Here is a 16193-nt window from a genome sequence, read left to right on the forward strand (position 1 = left end):
CCAGCTCTTGACAAGATGTTCCAGCTCTTGACAAGATGTTCCAGCTCTTGGTAAGATGTTCCAGCTCTTGGCAAGATGTTCCAGCTCTTGACAAGATGTTCTAGCTCTTGGCAAGATGTTCCAGCTCTTGGCAAGATGTTCCAGCTCTTGACAAGATGTTCCAGCTCTTGGCAAGATGTTCCAGCTCTTGGCAAGATGTTCCAGCTCTTGGCAAGATGTTCCAGCTCTTGGCAAGATGTTCCAGCTCTTGACAAGATGTTCCAGCTCTTGACAAGATGTTCCAGCTCTTGGCAAGATGTTCCAGCTCTTGACAAGATGTTCCATCTCTTGGCAAGATGTTCCAGCTCTTGACAAGATGTTCCAGCTCTTGGCAAGATGTTCCAGCTCTTGACAAGATGTTCCAGCTCTTGGCAAGATGTTCCAGCTCTTGACAAGATGTTCCAGCTCTTGACAAGATGTTCCAGCTCTTGACAAGATGTTCCAGCTCTTGGCAAGATGTTCCAGCTCTTGACAAGATGTTCCAGCTCTTGACAAGATGTTCCAGCTCTTGGCAAGATGTTCCAGCTCTTGACAAGATGTTCCAGCTCTTGGCAAGATGTTCCAGCTCTTGACAATTAAACAATCGTTTTGTCGGTCGTGTCTGGAAGAATGCCTCCCTGTGCAAACAATGCAAGCTCACGTAGTACATCGCCACGTGACCAGCAATTGTCTACCCACTGCTGTATGAAGTCCCAACCCCCACTCTCAGTCCTAGGATGTCGTCAGAATCCATCGCCTGCACACGAGCCGAGCTAATCGCTCCATCTCTCTCTTGGACGTCTTCGCGGGGTGGAATTCTCTCCTTTGGCTGCCGTGTCCACCGGTCTGCTCCAGAGCCGGGACTGACTATACAAGCCGGAGGAGCCCTGAGCGTGTCCGGCTGGCTGTTGTCGTGTAGTACTTGAAGACCCAAAGCCGTGACCTACGTCGAGTATCGAGTGGAAGGGGCCGTTACCCCTTCGTGTTAGGGTCACGTTGTTATAATAAACGTGTTGCCTCTAAAGAAGTCTCGCTCTCCGTTCTGCCCACTGCAGATGTATGGCCAAGCATGCTGACAGAGAGAGATGCAGACATGAACGGATACAGCACAGCGAGAGATAATGAGAGACAAGCCGGTTCCAGTGGCCTGCTAAAGATGTGTACATCGTGTGCAGCGTGTTGAACTTGTTTCGCAGCGTACGTAGCCAACCGCACTCATCGGCGGTGAGAGGGAACGACACCAAACTAAACACAAAACTCACTTCTAAACAAATGAGTTGTCAATCTAATGTTTTAAAAGTGCATGCGTAAATGGCATTGTGAATCACGAGGCAGATTGAACTCGTGACAGCCTTTACTATAGACCACTGTGGAACGTCAATCTCAGTGCAGTGCTAATGCAACGCACATCACAACCACAACCACCACAACCACCACCACCACCACCACAACCACAACCACCACCACCACAACCACCACCACCACAACCACCACCACCGCCACCACCACCGCCACCTTCACCACCACCACCGCCACCACCACCATCACCACCACCACCGCCACCACCACCATCACCACCACCACCGCCACCACCACCACCACAACCACCACCACAACCACAACCACCACCACAACCACCGCCACCACTGCGACCACCACCACCATCACCACCACCACCGCCGCCACCACCACCATCACCCCACTACCACCACCACCGCCACCACCATCACCACCACCGCCGCCGCCACCTCGTCAGTGATCGCACAACGCGCCCAGCGGCCGGTGGGCGCTCACTGGGATCTGTGCTGCTGCTGCTGCCGCAGCAGCAGCAGCGCTGCCGTGCGGTCAGCATCTTCGCTCGCTGGCCATGATCGCGACCTCTCGCGGCTCTCTCGAGCAAACGTGACGAAGCGCCCAAACGCAGAAGACGAGGAAGAGGGGGGGGACGACAACGAGGAGGAGGTTAAGGATGATGATGAGCCACGGCAGCCCACGTCCCGACGCGTCTGCTTCCTGCGCTCCTCCTGCGAGTGGCAACAACAAAGAGAGAGAGACGGTGTGGACGGAGAGCACGGAGAGAGAGCGGAGAGAGAGCGGGGAGAGAGCGGAGAGAGAGCGGGGAGAGAGCGGAGAGAGAGCGGCGTGAGTAGGTGAAACGTTGAGTTTTATAAGGGCACCACGGGGTGACCAGCCCCTCCCCACCCAGCCCCACCCCTCCCACCCCCCACCCAGCCCCACCCCTCCCACCCCCCACCCAGCCCCACCAACCCCACCCTCCACCCAGCCCCACCCCACCCAGCCCCTCCCTACCCAGCCCCTCCCCACCCAGCCGCTCCCCACCCAGCCCCTCCCTGCACGACGGACACAATAATCCCGTGTGGGCTGGTGTAACCAGAGGTTCCTACCAGTAAAATGTCAAACTCATTCAACCTTTATGGATGCTCAACATGGTATCAGGAGGCCTTCAACGGTGGATTTACAAAAAGGGGCTTAAAACATTCTTCACAGGACATCCATTGTTGACATCCCATAATGAGGTCCTCATGTCACCTGGCACCCACCTGGGATTGTGACTCATGGCACCCACAACTTGTGAGTCAGATGTTCTTTTCCCAGTGCTGCTTGGCCAGATAGAACGTGCAACAGGACAACATGAAATCCTGTACACGTGTGTATAAGCACCGTTTTAATAACGGCTAAAATTGTATTGCTGTCATTGAACCGTGAATGAACGACCCCTTGTGATACAATGTTCAGGCCCTGTGTGGGACATGTATCCACGTGAGTTCGTTTATACCAGAGGTCGCAAACGGGTTGTGATTCCTTACCCGTACCCGGCCGCACCAGGGTCGCAAACGGGTACCAGTACCCTACCCGATACCCGTACCCTACCCGTACCCGGCCAGGTATCGTGTAGGGTACGGGTATCGGGTACCCGATTGCGACCTCTGGTTTATACTCAATCGTCATATGGCCGTGTCAGTGCGCACATGGCTGCGACGCTGTCACACAGATATATGATGACTGACCCAGAAGTCGAGAGCATTATACAATCAATACAGATCGCCTGTGCGTAGTTGCGCTACGTAACGGCGTGCTCTTAATAAGTCGCCCACTGCAACACTTGTGAAAACAACAACACGACGACAACAAAAAGGTACTTCACTTTTCTTTTGCTGCTTCAGAGTTCACTTTTATTACTCCTTGGTTTTATTTGGTGAAGTCACGTCGGTGAAACATTAAAACAAATCAAATCGCAACGTTTCGGGCGCAACACAAGCGACCAACGAAAAACGACGCAAACTCCCTCGGCCTTGCTGCCCGGGGCCTACTCCTTAGGCCTCGTCCTGGGGCCGACTCCTTAGGCCTCGCCCTGGGGCCCACTCCTTAGGCCTCGCCCAGTGGCCCACTCCTTAGGCCTCGCCCCGGGGCCCACTCCTTAGGCCTCGGCCCGGGGCCCACTCCTTAGGCCTCGCCCCGGGGCCTACTCCTTAGGCCTCGCCCCGGGGCCTACTCCTTAGGCCTCGCCCCGGGGCCTACTCCTTAGGCCTCGCCCTCGCCCGTGGCCGCACCCTCGCTTATGGCCGTACCCTCGCCCATGGCCACGTCTGCGGCCTCAGAGAAGTACGGATGGTACAGGGCGACAGACGCGGAGATGCGCTTGCGGGGGCTGAAGGTCAGCAGGTCCTGCGGGAGGCACGGCCGTGCGTGCGGAGGGCGCGGAGAGACACAGAGAAACACAGAGAGACACAGAGAGACACAGAGACATAGAGACAGAGAGACACGGAGAGACACAGAGAGACACAGACACACAGAGAGACACAGAGAGACACAGACACACAGAGAGACACGAGACACAGAGAGACACAGAGAGACACAGAGACACGAGACACAGAGAGACACGAGACACAGAGAGACACAGAGACACGAGACACAGAGAGACACGAGACACATAGGCACAGAGACACAGAGAGACACAGAGAGACACAGAGACACAGAGAGACACAGAGACACAGAGAGACACACAGAGACACAGAGAGACACAGAGAGACACAGAGACACAGAGAGACACAGAGAGACACAGAGACACGAGAAGAGAGACACAGAGACACGAGACGAGAGACACAGAGAGACACAGAGAGACACAGAGAGACACAGAGACACACAGAGACACAGAGAGACACAGAGACACGAGACGAGAGACACAGAGACACGAGACGAGAGACACAGAGACACGAGACGAGAGACACAGAGAGACACAGAGAGACACAGAGACACACAGAGAGACACAGAGACACACAGAGAGACACACAGAGACACAGAGACACACAGAGACACGATGCGTTATTGCCCGCTTGACGGTAACCCCCGTACGGACACGCATCTGAACAACGCGTCGTTCGACCGCCGCGACAATTGCCGCCGCGTACAATCCGCCCGCGTCTCACCAGCATCAGCGCCATCGCCAAATTCTGGTTGTCCGGCGCGACCTCCGGCCCGACCTCCGGCGTGGAGTCAGCCAGAGCCCGCGGGGGAACGGCAGCGCGGAGGCCGGCAAAAGCGCCGTGCGGCAGGGAGGCTCCGAGCGGCCACTCCTCCAGGCTCGGCACGCCCAGAAGACTGGGCCACGGGGGCCACGGGGGGGTAGGGGGGGTGACGGTGAGAATTCGGCTGTTGACTATCAACCCAATTTCATAAATGATTGCGCAACGAAGTGGCTGTTGTGGAATTGACATCAGCAGCCAAATACTCCTGCCCCTTCCCTCTCTCCTCCTCCTCCTTCTCCTCCCCCTTCCCCCTCCCCCTTCCCCCTCCTCCTCCCCCTCACCCCCCTCCTCCTCCCCCCCTCGTTCTCCCCCTTCCCCCTCCTCCTCCTCCCCCCTCCCCCCTCCCCCACCCCACGTTGCTCGCCGCTAACAAGTGAGATGGCGTCTATTGGCCCCCGCGCCGCTCCCCACGGCACGCTCGTCCACGAGCAACTCACCCGAATATCTTCGCCAGCTGATCGACATCGGAGCCTCCGGGGAAGAGAGGCCTGCGTTGAGGAGAGACAAGGAGGTCACCTGATGCGACATCGCTGAGAATAATAACACGTCATCATCATCATCATCATAACAACACCGATGTAATGGGGGAGAGGTGGACCCACAGGGGCATCTGCCGGAGTCTGTCCCTTGACCTTCACGCGCTCCGTAACGCGCACCTATCCTGGCACGGGCGCCGTGGCGACGCCACCCTGCCAGGCCTGTGGTGACATTGCGTGGGTTGGTGGGTGGGTTGTTGAGTGGGTTGGTGGGTGGTTTGGTGGGTTGGTGGGTGGATCGGTGGGTGGGTTGTTGAGTGGGTGGCTGGCTGGGTGGTTTGGTGGGTTGGTGGGTGGTTTGCTAGGTGGGTGGGTGGGTTGCTAGGTGGGTGGGTGGGATGCTAGGTGGGTGGGTGTGTGGGTTGCTAGGTGGGTTGGTGGGTGGGTTGCTAGGTGGGTGGGTGGGTTGCTAGGTGGGTGGGTGGGTTGCTAGGTGGGTGGGTGGCTGGGTGTGTGGGTGGGTGGGTTGCTAGGTGGGTGGGTGGGTTGCTAGGTGGGTGGGTGGGTTGCTAGGTGGGTGGGTGGGTTGCTAGGTGGGTGGGTGGCTGGGTGTGTGGGTGGGTGGGTTGCTAGGTGGGTGGCTGGGTTGCTAGGTGGGTGGGTTGCTAGGTGAGTGGGTGGGTTGCTAGGTGTGTGGGTTGCTAGGTGTGTGGGTTGCTAGGTGTGTGGGTTGCTAGGTGAGTGGGTGGGTTGCTAGGTGGGTGGGTTGCTAGGTGTGTGGGTTGCTAGGTGTGTGGGTGTGCGGGTGGCGGTACTCAAGGAGCACCTGCGTGTAAACATCTCAGCTAAGATGCAGCCGACGCTCCACAGGTCGGCGGCCGGGCCGCAGGTCACCCGCAGCAGCAGCTCCGGGGCGCAGTACCACGACGGGGACACCTACAGCGGCACACACAAAGACAAAGACCCCCCGTGTAGCCTTCACACACCGTAGGGGCAAGTGCCGTTAGCGAGCACCTATGACGGCCGCCTTTATCTACCCGGTGGCGATGTTTACCGCGCACCGCACCAGGTACTCATTTGAGGCTGAGTCAACCTAGGGGAAGCCTGGGACCGGTTAAAATAATCGTTGCCGGGTTCATAGCGCAGCGTAGCGCTAACCGCTGCACTAACCAGCAACACCGGATTAACAAGACGTTCACCCTTAGGCGCTCTCACCCAACAAACACATTTACAGGGTCTCCGCTACTTACGAAGGAGTTAGGTTCCAGAGGTCTGTCGCTGTTGTATAATCTCCTGCAAATGTAGATGCCACTGGTTCTTCATGTTCTGTAGATGCCACTGGTTCTTCATGTTCTGTAGATGCCACTGGTTCTTCATGTAGATGTAGATGCCACTGGTTCTTCATGTTTTGTAGATGTAGATGCCACTGGTTCTTCATGTTTTGTAGATGTAGATGCCACTGGTTCTTCATGTTCTGTAGATGCCACTGGTTCTTCACGTTCTGCAGATGTAGATGCCACTGGTTCTTCACGTTTTGCAGATGTAGATGCCACTGGTTCTTAGCGTTCTGCAGATGTAGATGCCACTGGTTCTTCATGTTCTGCAAATGTAGATGCCACTGGTTCTTCATGTTCTGCAGATGTAGATGCCACTGGTTCTTTGCGTTCTGCAGATGTAGATGCCACTGGTTCTTCACGTTCCGCAGATGTAGATGCCACTGGTTCTTCACGTTCCACAGATGTAGATGCCACTGGTTCTTCACGTTCTGCAGATGCCACTGGTTCTTCACGTTCTGCAGATGTAGATGCCACTGGTTCTTCACATTCCGCAGATGTAGATACCACTGGTTCTTCACGTTCCGCAGATGTAGATGCCACTGGTTCTTCACGTTCTGCAGATGCCACTGGTTCTTCACGTTCTGCAGATGTAGATGCCACTGGTTCTTCACGTTCTGCAGATGCCACTGGTTCTTCACGTTCTGTAGATGTAGATGCCACTGGTTCTTCACGTTCTGTAGATGTAGATGCCACTGGTTCTTCGCGTTCTGCAGATGTAGATGCCACTGGTTCTTCACGTTCTGCAGATGCCACTGGTTCTTCACGTTCTGCAGATGTAGATGCCACTGGTTCTTCACGTTCTGCAGATGCCACTGGTTCTTCACGTTCTGTAGATGTAGATGCCACTGGTTCTTCACGTTCTGTAGATGTAGATGCCACTGGTTCTTCGCGTTCTGCAGATGTAGATGCCACTGGTTCTTCACGTTCTGCAGATGCCACTGGTTCTTCACGTTCTGCAGATGTAGATGCCACTGGTTCTTCACGTTCTGTAGATGTAGATGCCACTGGTTCTTCGCGTTCTGCAGATGTAGATGCCACTGGTTCTTCACGTTCTGCAGATGCCACTGGTTCTTCACGTTCTGTAGATGTAGATGCCACTGGGTCTTCACGTTCTGTAGTTGTAGATGCCACTGGTTCTTCGCGTTCTGCAGATGTAGATGCCACTGGTTCTTCACGTTCCGCAGATGTAGATGCCACTGGTTCTTCACGTTCTGCAGATGTAGATGCCACTGGTTCTTCACATTCCGCAGATGTAGATGCCACTGGTTGTTCACCTTCTGCAGATGTAGATGCCACTGGTTCTTCACGTTCTGCAGATGTAGATGCCACTGGTTCTTCACGTTCTGTGGATGTAGATGCCACTGGTTCTTCACGTTCTGTAGATGCCACTGGTTCTTCACGTTCTGCAGATGTAGATGCCACTGGTTCTTCGCGTTCTGCAGATGTAGATGTCACTGGTTCTTCACATTCCGCAGATGTAGATGCCACTGGTTCTTCACGTTCTGCAGATGTAAATGCCACTGGTTCTTCATGTTCCGCAGATGTAGATGCCACTGGTTCTTCACGTTCTGTAGATGTAGATGCCACTGATTCATCACGTTCGGCAGATGTAGATGCCACTGGTTCTTCACGTTTTGTAGATGTAGATGCCACTGGTTCATCACGTTCTGCAGATGTATATGCCAATGGTTCTTCACGTTCTGCAGATGTAGATGCCATTGGTTCTTCACGTTCTGCACATGTAGAATGCCACTTGCTTCTTCACCTTCTGCACATGTAGATGCCACTGTCTTCACCTGTGCTGCAGATGTAATGCCACTGGTTCTTCATGTGCTGCAGATGTAGATGCCACTGGTTCTTCATGTGCTGCAGATGTAGATGCCACTGGTTCGTCACGTTACGCAGATGTAGATGCCACTGGTTCTTCATGTTCTGCAGATGTAGAAGCCACTGGTTCTTCACGTTCTGCAGATGTAGATGCCACTGGTTCTTCACGTTCTGCAGATGTAGATGCCACTGGTTCTTCACATTCCGCAGATGTAGATGCCACTGGTTCTTCACGTTCTGCAGATGTAGATGCCACTGGTTCTTCACATTCCGCAGATGTAGATACCACTGGTTCTTCACGTTCCGCAGATGTAGATGCCACTGGTTCTTCACGTTCCGCAGATGTAGATGCACTGGTTCTTCACGTTCTGCAGATGCCACTGGTTCTTCACGTTCTGTAGATGTAGATGCCACTGGTTCTTCACGTTCTGTAGATGTAGATGCCACTGGTTCTTCGACGTTCTGCAGATGTAGATGCCACTGGTTCTTCACCTTCTGCAGATGTAGATGCCACTGGTTCTTCACGTTCTGCAGATGTAGATGCCACTGGTTCTTCACGTTCTGCAGATGTAGATGCCACTGGTTCTTCACGTTCTGTAGATGTAGATGCCACTGGTTCTTCACGTTCTGCAGATGTAGATGCCACTGGTTCTTCACATTCCGCAGATGTAGATGCCACTGGTTCTTCACGTTCTGTAGATGCCACTGGTTCTTCACGTTCTGCAGATGTAGATGCCACTGGTTCTTCACGTTCTGCAGATGTAGATGCCACTGGTTCTTCACGTTCTGCAGATGTAGATGCCACTGGTTCTTCACGTTCTGTAGATGTAGATGCCACTGGTTCTTCACCTTCTGCAGATGTAGATGCCACTGGTTCTTCACCTTCTGCAGATGTAGATGCCACTGGTTCTTCACGTTCGCAGATGTAGATGCCACTGGTTCTTCACGTTCTGCAGATGTAGATGCCACTGGTTCTTCACGTTCTGCAGATGTAGATGCCACTGGTTCTTCACATTCCGCAGATGTAGATGCCACTGGTTCTTCACGTTCTGCAGATGTAGATGCCACTGGTTCTTCACGTTCTGCAGATGTAGATGCCACTGGTTCTTCACGTTCTGTAGATGTAGATGCCACTGGTTCTTCACGTTCTGTAGATGCCACTGGTTCTTCACGTTCTGCAGATGTAGATGCCACTGGTTCTTCGCGTTCTGCAGATGTAGATGTCACTGGTTCTTCACATTCCGCAGATGTAGATGCCACTGGTTCTTCATGTTCCGCAGATGTAGATGCCACTGGTTCTTCACGTTCTGCAGATGTAGATGCCACTGGTTCTTCACGTTCTGTAGATGTAGATGCCACTGGTTCATCACGTTCTGCAGATGTATATGCCACTGGTTCTTCACGTTCTGCAGATGTAGATGCCATTGGTTCTTCACGTTCTGCACATGTAGATGCCACTGCTTCTTCACCTTCTGCAGATGTAGATGCCACTGGTTCTTCACGTGCTGCAGATGTAGATGCCACTGGTTCTTCATGTGCTGCAGATGTAGATGCCACTGGTTCTTCACGTTACGCAGATGTAGATGCCACTGGTTCTTCATGTTCTGCAGATGTAGAAGCCACTGGTTCTTCACGTTCTGCAGATGTAGATGCCACTGGTTCTTCACGTTCTGCAGATGTAGATGCCACTGGTTCTTCACATTCCGCAGATGTAGATACCACTGGTTCTTCACGTTCTGCAGATGTAGATGCCACTGGTTCTTCACATTCCGCAGATGTAGATACCACTGGTTCTTCACGTTCCGCAGATGTAGATGCCACTGGTTCTTCACGTTCCGCAGATGTAGATGCCACTGGTTCTTCACGTTCTGCAGATGCCACTGGTTCTTCACGTTCTGTAGATGTAGATGCCACTGGTTCTTCGCATTCTGCAGATGTAGATGCCACTGGTTCTTCACGTTCTGCAGATGCCACTGGTTCTTGACGTTCTGTAGATGTAGATGCCACTGGTTCATCACGTTCTGTAGATGTCACTGGGTCTTCACGTTCTGTAGATGTAGATGCCACTGGTTCTTCACGTTCCGCAGATGTAGATGCCACTGGTTCTTCACGTTCTGTAGATGTAGATGTCACTGGGTCTTCACGTTCTGCAGATGTAGATGCCACTGGTTCTTCATGTTCTGCAGATGCCACTGGTTCTTGACGTTCTGTAGATGTAGATGCCACTGGTTCTTCACGTTCTGTAGATGTAGATGCCACTGGGTCTTCACGTTCTGTAGATGTAGATGCCACTGGTTCTTCGCGTTCTGCAGATGTAGATGCCACTGGTTCTTCACGTTCTGCAGATGTAGATGCCAACACCACCGCCATCTATTGCGTGTGGTGGTTGAACTTACCGCTCTCAGTCCGAGCAGGCAACTGGACGTACGGGACCAGGTAGTTCGTTTTCTCTGAAAGTCCCCAAGTCGAACGTTCGTACGTGGAGGAGTCCCCGTGTTACGGACACCCTGCCACATCAATCTCTCTACTCACCACTCATCTCTCTCTCTCTCTGCCTCACCACACACATCTCTCTCTCTCTCTGCCTCACCACTCATCTCTCTCTCTCACCACTCATCTCTCTCTCTCTCACCACACATCTCTCTCTCTCACCACACACATCTCTCTCTCACCACACATCTCTCTCTCTGCCTCACCACACATCTCTCTGCCTCACCACACACATCTCTCTCTCTGCCTCACCACTCTCTCTCTCTCACCACACATCTCACCACTCTCTCTGCCTCACCACACACATCTCTCTCTCTCACGCCTCACCACACATCTCTCTCTCACGCCTCACCACACACATCTCCCTCTCTCTCTACTCACCGCCGGGGTGGGAGCCGTGCTCGCGCTGTCCAAGAGGAAGCGTCCGAGCCCCCAGCCGGCGAGCTTGACGCGCCCCGAGGCCGTCACCAGGACGCTGCGTGGCGTGAGCTCGCCGTGCTCCAGGCCGTAGCCGTGCAGGTAGCGCAGCCCACACAGCAGCTGGCGCGTCACCGCCTGGGCACAGAGACTCATAGAGACTCATAGAGACACACAGAGACACATAGAGACACACAGAGACTCATAGAGACTCATAGAGACTCATAGAGACTCATAGAGACACATAGAGACACACAGAGACCCATAGAGATAGGGGGGTAGGGAGTGAGTGACGGGGTGGGGGGTGGTGGCACCTTGATGTGGTGGGACGGTGTGTGGGGCGACGTCCCCAGGTAGGTGGACAGGTCCCGGTCCACGAGCTCAAAGACCACGGCGAGCCGCGCGTCGCCCTCGCCAGGATCCACGCCGAAGTCCAGCAGCCTGCACGGCGGCCGGGGGTCGAGGCGGCGACATCCAAGTGTCACGTGGGGTTACATCCGGGTCGTTGACGGATTAAAACTCTGTGGTAGTAGGTTTTAACCCTTTTAAACTGGTACAAAACTGACAACCTTTATACAAGGCATCATGTTTGCAATAACCACAACACAAGTAGTCAAAAATGCAAACAAAAAGAAACAACTCTGATGATGATAATAATATGCACTGTTCTTGAAGTTGATTGGCCCACACCTGAGACAGCTTTTCTTAGAGCCTAGTCCCCATTGGTGTTGGACCAGATGACACCAGAAGGCGTACAATTCAAACACAGCGCACTATCAGAGTATTGAGAGCTCGGGGTGAAGCATTTACACTATGAGACATTATTATCATTATCAGAGTTGCTTCTTTTTGTTTGCATTTGTGACTACTTGTGTTGTGGTTATTGCAAACATGATGCCTTGTATAAAGGTGTCAGTTTTGTACCAGTTTAAAAGGGTAAAAACCTACGACTATATTTTGCCGCTGCTAAAGGAGTTCTCATAGTGGATCACACCTCGTCACGGTGATTGGCTCTGCCGGTCCTGGCCCACAGCCAATGGGGGGAAGCCTAGGGCCGTGGCCCTGACGTCATGGCAAGGTGACAGCTGTAAGGAGATGATTGGCCCTGCTGGCTTTAGCCACAGCCAATGGGGAGACGAGTCAGGGGCGTGGTCCCGGGAGCCTACGATGGAGTCTGGAAGATTCCATGGAGGCTAACCAGGATTGGTGGAAACGTACCACGTGACCCGGGTATTAAATAGGGGTGGAGACGAACGACACCTGGTCAGTAGGGGATTGGTTCTGCTGGCTTTAGCCACAGCCAATGGGGAGACGAGTCAGGGGCGTGGTCCCGGGAGCCTACGATGGAGTCTGGAAGATTCCATGGAGGCTAACCAGGATTGGTGGAAACGTACCACGTGACCCGGGTATTAAATAGGAGGGCGGCAGACCGGGTAGACAAACGCATTTCAAAAACAGGGGGCGCTCCTCCATCGGCGGTGGAGACGGCGACAACGTAAGGTGAGTTGACACCAAGACACGAAGACCGTGGAGGACTGGAGGACGGAGGCCGACGCGGCGACGACTGCGAGGGATCGCGAGGGGGCGCCAGGAGGGGTGGGAGAGACACCCACCTCACCACGTTGGGGTGCTCCAACTTCATGAGCTGCAGCAGCTGCTGCAGCTGCCAGGTCTCCCCCTCCCGGCCCCCGCCTGTCTGCAGGCGCAGGCCCTTGAGCAGCGCCACAAAGCGGCCCTCGTCTCGCAGGTCGCGAGCCTTCAACGCCGTCGCGGCCCCGTAGACCCCAGCGCCCAACTCGGCCACCGCCTCGTACTGCTGCTCCATGTCCGCCGCCCCGAAACGCTTCCAGCGCAGACGCCGCCGCTAGCAGCAGCAGCAGCAGCGATCACACAGAGACGCAAGAGAGACAGAGAGAAGCAGAGAGAGAGAGAATTGTCACGGAGGGTCACAGATACAGAGAGAGTCACAGAGAGTCACAGAGAGAGTCACAGAGATTGTCACCTAGAGGGGAAATGAGCGCAGACTCCGCCAGTCACGTGGATGTCCTCTGCTGCCGGAAGTCCGCCCGCCACCGCCGCTAGCAGCAGCAGCAGCAGCGATCACACAGAGACGCAAGAGAGATAGAGAGAAGCAGAGAGTCGCAGAGAGAGACAGAGAGAATTGTCACAGAGGGTCACAGATACACATCGAGGGTAAATGCACCTTTACATCAGCCGCACCTAGTTTACACAACAAAGGCTCATTCCTAACAGCGTGCTTCAGCCGCACCGAACCTCACAACAATAATATCCAGGGCCTACCTTGGCTCCTCCCACCCTCAGCCAGTATATATACAAGGACTGTGTTCTTGGAATTTCTCTCACTTGATGCAGCTGTCGTGGCTGTGACGGTTCCACCTGAAGATTGAAGCTTGTGTTGCCTCCGAAACGTTATTTTATTTTACTTTTGTTAATTTAAATTTTTTACCTACATGACTTTACCGAAAAAACCTAAGAATATGAATCCTTGCAGTCACGAAAGCTTAAAATCTAGAATTAAATGGGCGAGGTTAATGACTGTGGCTCATGCAGCTGCAATGGCTGCTTTGGGTACACAGTTCAGACCTCCCCAGAGACCCTGGCTGACAGAGGAGGTGTTCAGGCTGGCTGAGAAAAATCAGCAGGCCCACTCTCATAGTCTACAGCATCCCACGTCAGAGAATGAGGCTGACCGCAGCCTTCGCTCGGAGGTTCTGAGAGCCGTGAGGGAGGCGCTGCAATGATGGGTGGTGGTCGCGGGTTTCTGAGGAGATGGAATCTGCCTCAGTAGCCCGTGATCAGACATCGCTGTTTAATTCCATCAAAAACGTAATTTGTAGTGCCACACCTATCACCATCATTCGGGGAAAAAATGGTGATCCAATCTCCGATCCCCAGGAACAGGTTTGCAGATTTGCTGAGCATTTCTGTGAGGTCCTGGGGGAGGGGAAATCCCTCAGCCAGGAAAACATCATGGCACAAAGTGGGGATGACACTGCTGAGGCTGCGGTGCCTCAAATATTGGAAGAAGTCACCCCCTGTGAGTGACTGGCTGAGGTGTCATCTGTTGAGGAAGTCCTGAAGGAGATCCAGAGTCGAGACCAGGAAAGGCACCAGGCAGAGATGATCACCCAAGGGAAATTCTAGACAGACAAGCCTAAACATTTAGGCTGGCCTGTCTATGATCCATCTTAACCGGTTAGAAACATTTAGGTTGGCCTGTCTATGATCCATCCTCGGATAACCAGGCTGGATTGTGTGTGGAGCTCACAAATCCTTGAAAGATCTGGACAAAGTCCTATTGGTGAGCTCCTCCGGCAGGCAAGGCTGCGTTGGCTGGGTCATGTAACCCGCATGCCCAGCCACCGCATGCCTAAACAGATTTCGTTCGGCCCGTTTTTTTTTGGTTTGCCATGTTTGTTGATGTACAGAGTTAGACTGATGGCCTTAATCTAAGTTGTCTTGTGGTTGTTGTTGTTTGACTTGCATCCCACTGGGATTTTTGCACATGGCGTTGGTGTAACGGTACTTTTTCTGCAATATTTTGGTCTTTTCTTAGATTTTGTTTGCACTTAGTCTAATATTCACTTTAAGATGTTTTCTTGTTCATATTTTAGTTTTTTGTTTGTTGCGGTTGCACCAGATTCAAGAGCCGAATGGCTCACAGGGCTATACGTAATACATGAACTTGAACTTGATAGAGGGGCGTCATGGTTGGGATCGAACCCACGACCTTCTGTAGACCAGGCGAGGTAGTTAACATCTCTACAGGGTCGCAATCGAACTCACGACCTCCTGTAGACCAGGCGAGGGAGTTAACATCTCTACAGGGACATGATGGAACCCACGACCTCCTGTAGACCAGGCGAGGTAGTCAATATCTCTACAGGGTCGCGATCGAACTCATGACCTCCTGTAGACCAGGCGAATGAGTTAACATCCACCTAGTCACCGTCACGACCCCAGATTCTGATTAAATGATCTCGACTTAGACATTTACATGAATGTTACATTCCACGGGTGGATTGACCAACACAGTTTAGACCCCTCAACTGTTCCACAAAGACCACAGGGGATGGTGGTGGGGGGTGGGGGGCATCAGCCCAGCCCAATCCCAACCCAATCCCAGGCCAATCAGGCCGGGCAATGTAGCCCAGCCCAATCCCAGCCCAGCCCAACCAGGCCAGGCCGGGCAATGTCACCCAGCCCAATCCCAGCCCAGGCCAGCCCAGCCCAACCAGGCGGGGCAATGTGGCCTAGGGCTGCACTCACTCACCTCGTGGTTCGCTCCGTAGACGTCTGTGTGGGTGGTGGGGGGTCTTGAGCTCTCTACTCCGTCGTGGCGAGGAGGTGACACACGAAGCTTTTGCCTCGTGTGGTGGTGGTGGAGGTGGTGGTGGTGGAGGTGGTGGAGGTGGTGGTGGTGGAGGTGGTGGAGGTGGTGGTGGAGGTGGTGGAGGTGGTGGTGGAGGTGGTGGAGGAGGTGGTGGAGGTGGTGGAGGAGGTGGTGGTGGTGGTGGAGGTGGTGGGTGGTGGTGGAGGTGGTGGTGGAGGTGGTGGTGGTGGAGGTGGTGGTGGTGGTGATGGTGGTGGTGGAGGTGGTGGTGGTGGTGGTGGTGGAGGTGGTGGTGGTGGAGGAGGTGGTGGTGGTGGTGGAGGTGGTGGTGGAGGAGGTGGTGGTGGTGGTGGTGGTGGAGGTCCGACGTTTCGCTACCACAACAAGGGCGGGAGACGGTGCGTCGTTGTGACCACGCGTGGCTTTAGCAGGGCGCGTTTAGAAAACGTAGCGCGGATAGGCGACCACGTGGCAGCGAGGCTAAATTCCGTAGAGCTGATAGGCGCCCGCCCATAGACTCAACACTGGCCACAGTTCTGTATGTGCAGCAGTCGATTTGAAGTTTTCGTGACTGATAGGATCCATATCCTTTGCTTCTTTCGGTAAAGTCACGTGGGTGAAAATTTTAAATATAAAATAGAAATAAGCAAAGAGTCTACGCGCATACTCTGTGTTTTTTTCAGTAAAGTCACGTGGGTATAAAAAATAAAATTAAAATAAATAATAT

General features: G+C 53.7%; 1 protein-coding gene across 2 annotated transcripts; it reads right to left on the minus strand.

Annotated features, from left to right (window-relative positions):
* Positions 1-3430: 3430 nt before the first annotated feature.
* LOC133362481 (cyclin-dependent kinase 4-like) lies at positions 3431-15540 on the minus strand. 2 transcript variants are annotated; one of them, XM_061581430.1, is made up of 9 exons: positions 15407-15540; positions 13115-13190; positions 12726-12976; positions 11427-11553; positions 11077-11250; positions 5868-5977; positions 5003-5053; positions 4467-4638; positions 3431-3705 (listed from the first exon to the last, which is right to left on the minus strand). In XM_061581430.1, the coding sequence occupies exons 3-9, from the start codon at positions 12935-12937 to the stop codon at positions 3562-3564; spliced, it is 990 nt and encodes a 329-aa protein (XP_061437414.1). In that variant the 5' UTR covers positions 12938-12976; positions 13115-13190; positions 15407-15540; the 3' UTR covers positions 3431-3561. The 2 variants fall into 2 exon arrangements, with proteins under 2 accessions (XP_061437414.1, XP_061437412.1); XM_061581428.1 differs by lacking the exon at positions 13115-13190 and having other exon boundaries at positions 15407-15523.
* Between the last annotated feature and the right edge of the window lie 653 nt (positions 15541-16193).

Source organism: Lethenteron reissneri, unplaced genomic scaffold, assembly GCF_015708825.2.
Source record: "Lethenteron reissneri isolate LAM-NWPU_2019-01 unplaced genomic scaffold, ASM1570882v1 scaffold_1496, whole genome shotgun sequence".
NCBI classification, from domain to species: Eukaryota; Metazoa; Chordata; class Hyperoartia; order Petromyzontiformes; family Petromyzontidae; genus Lethenteron; species Lethenteron reissneri.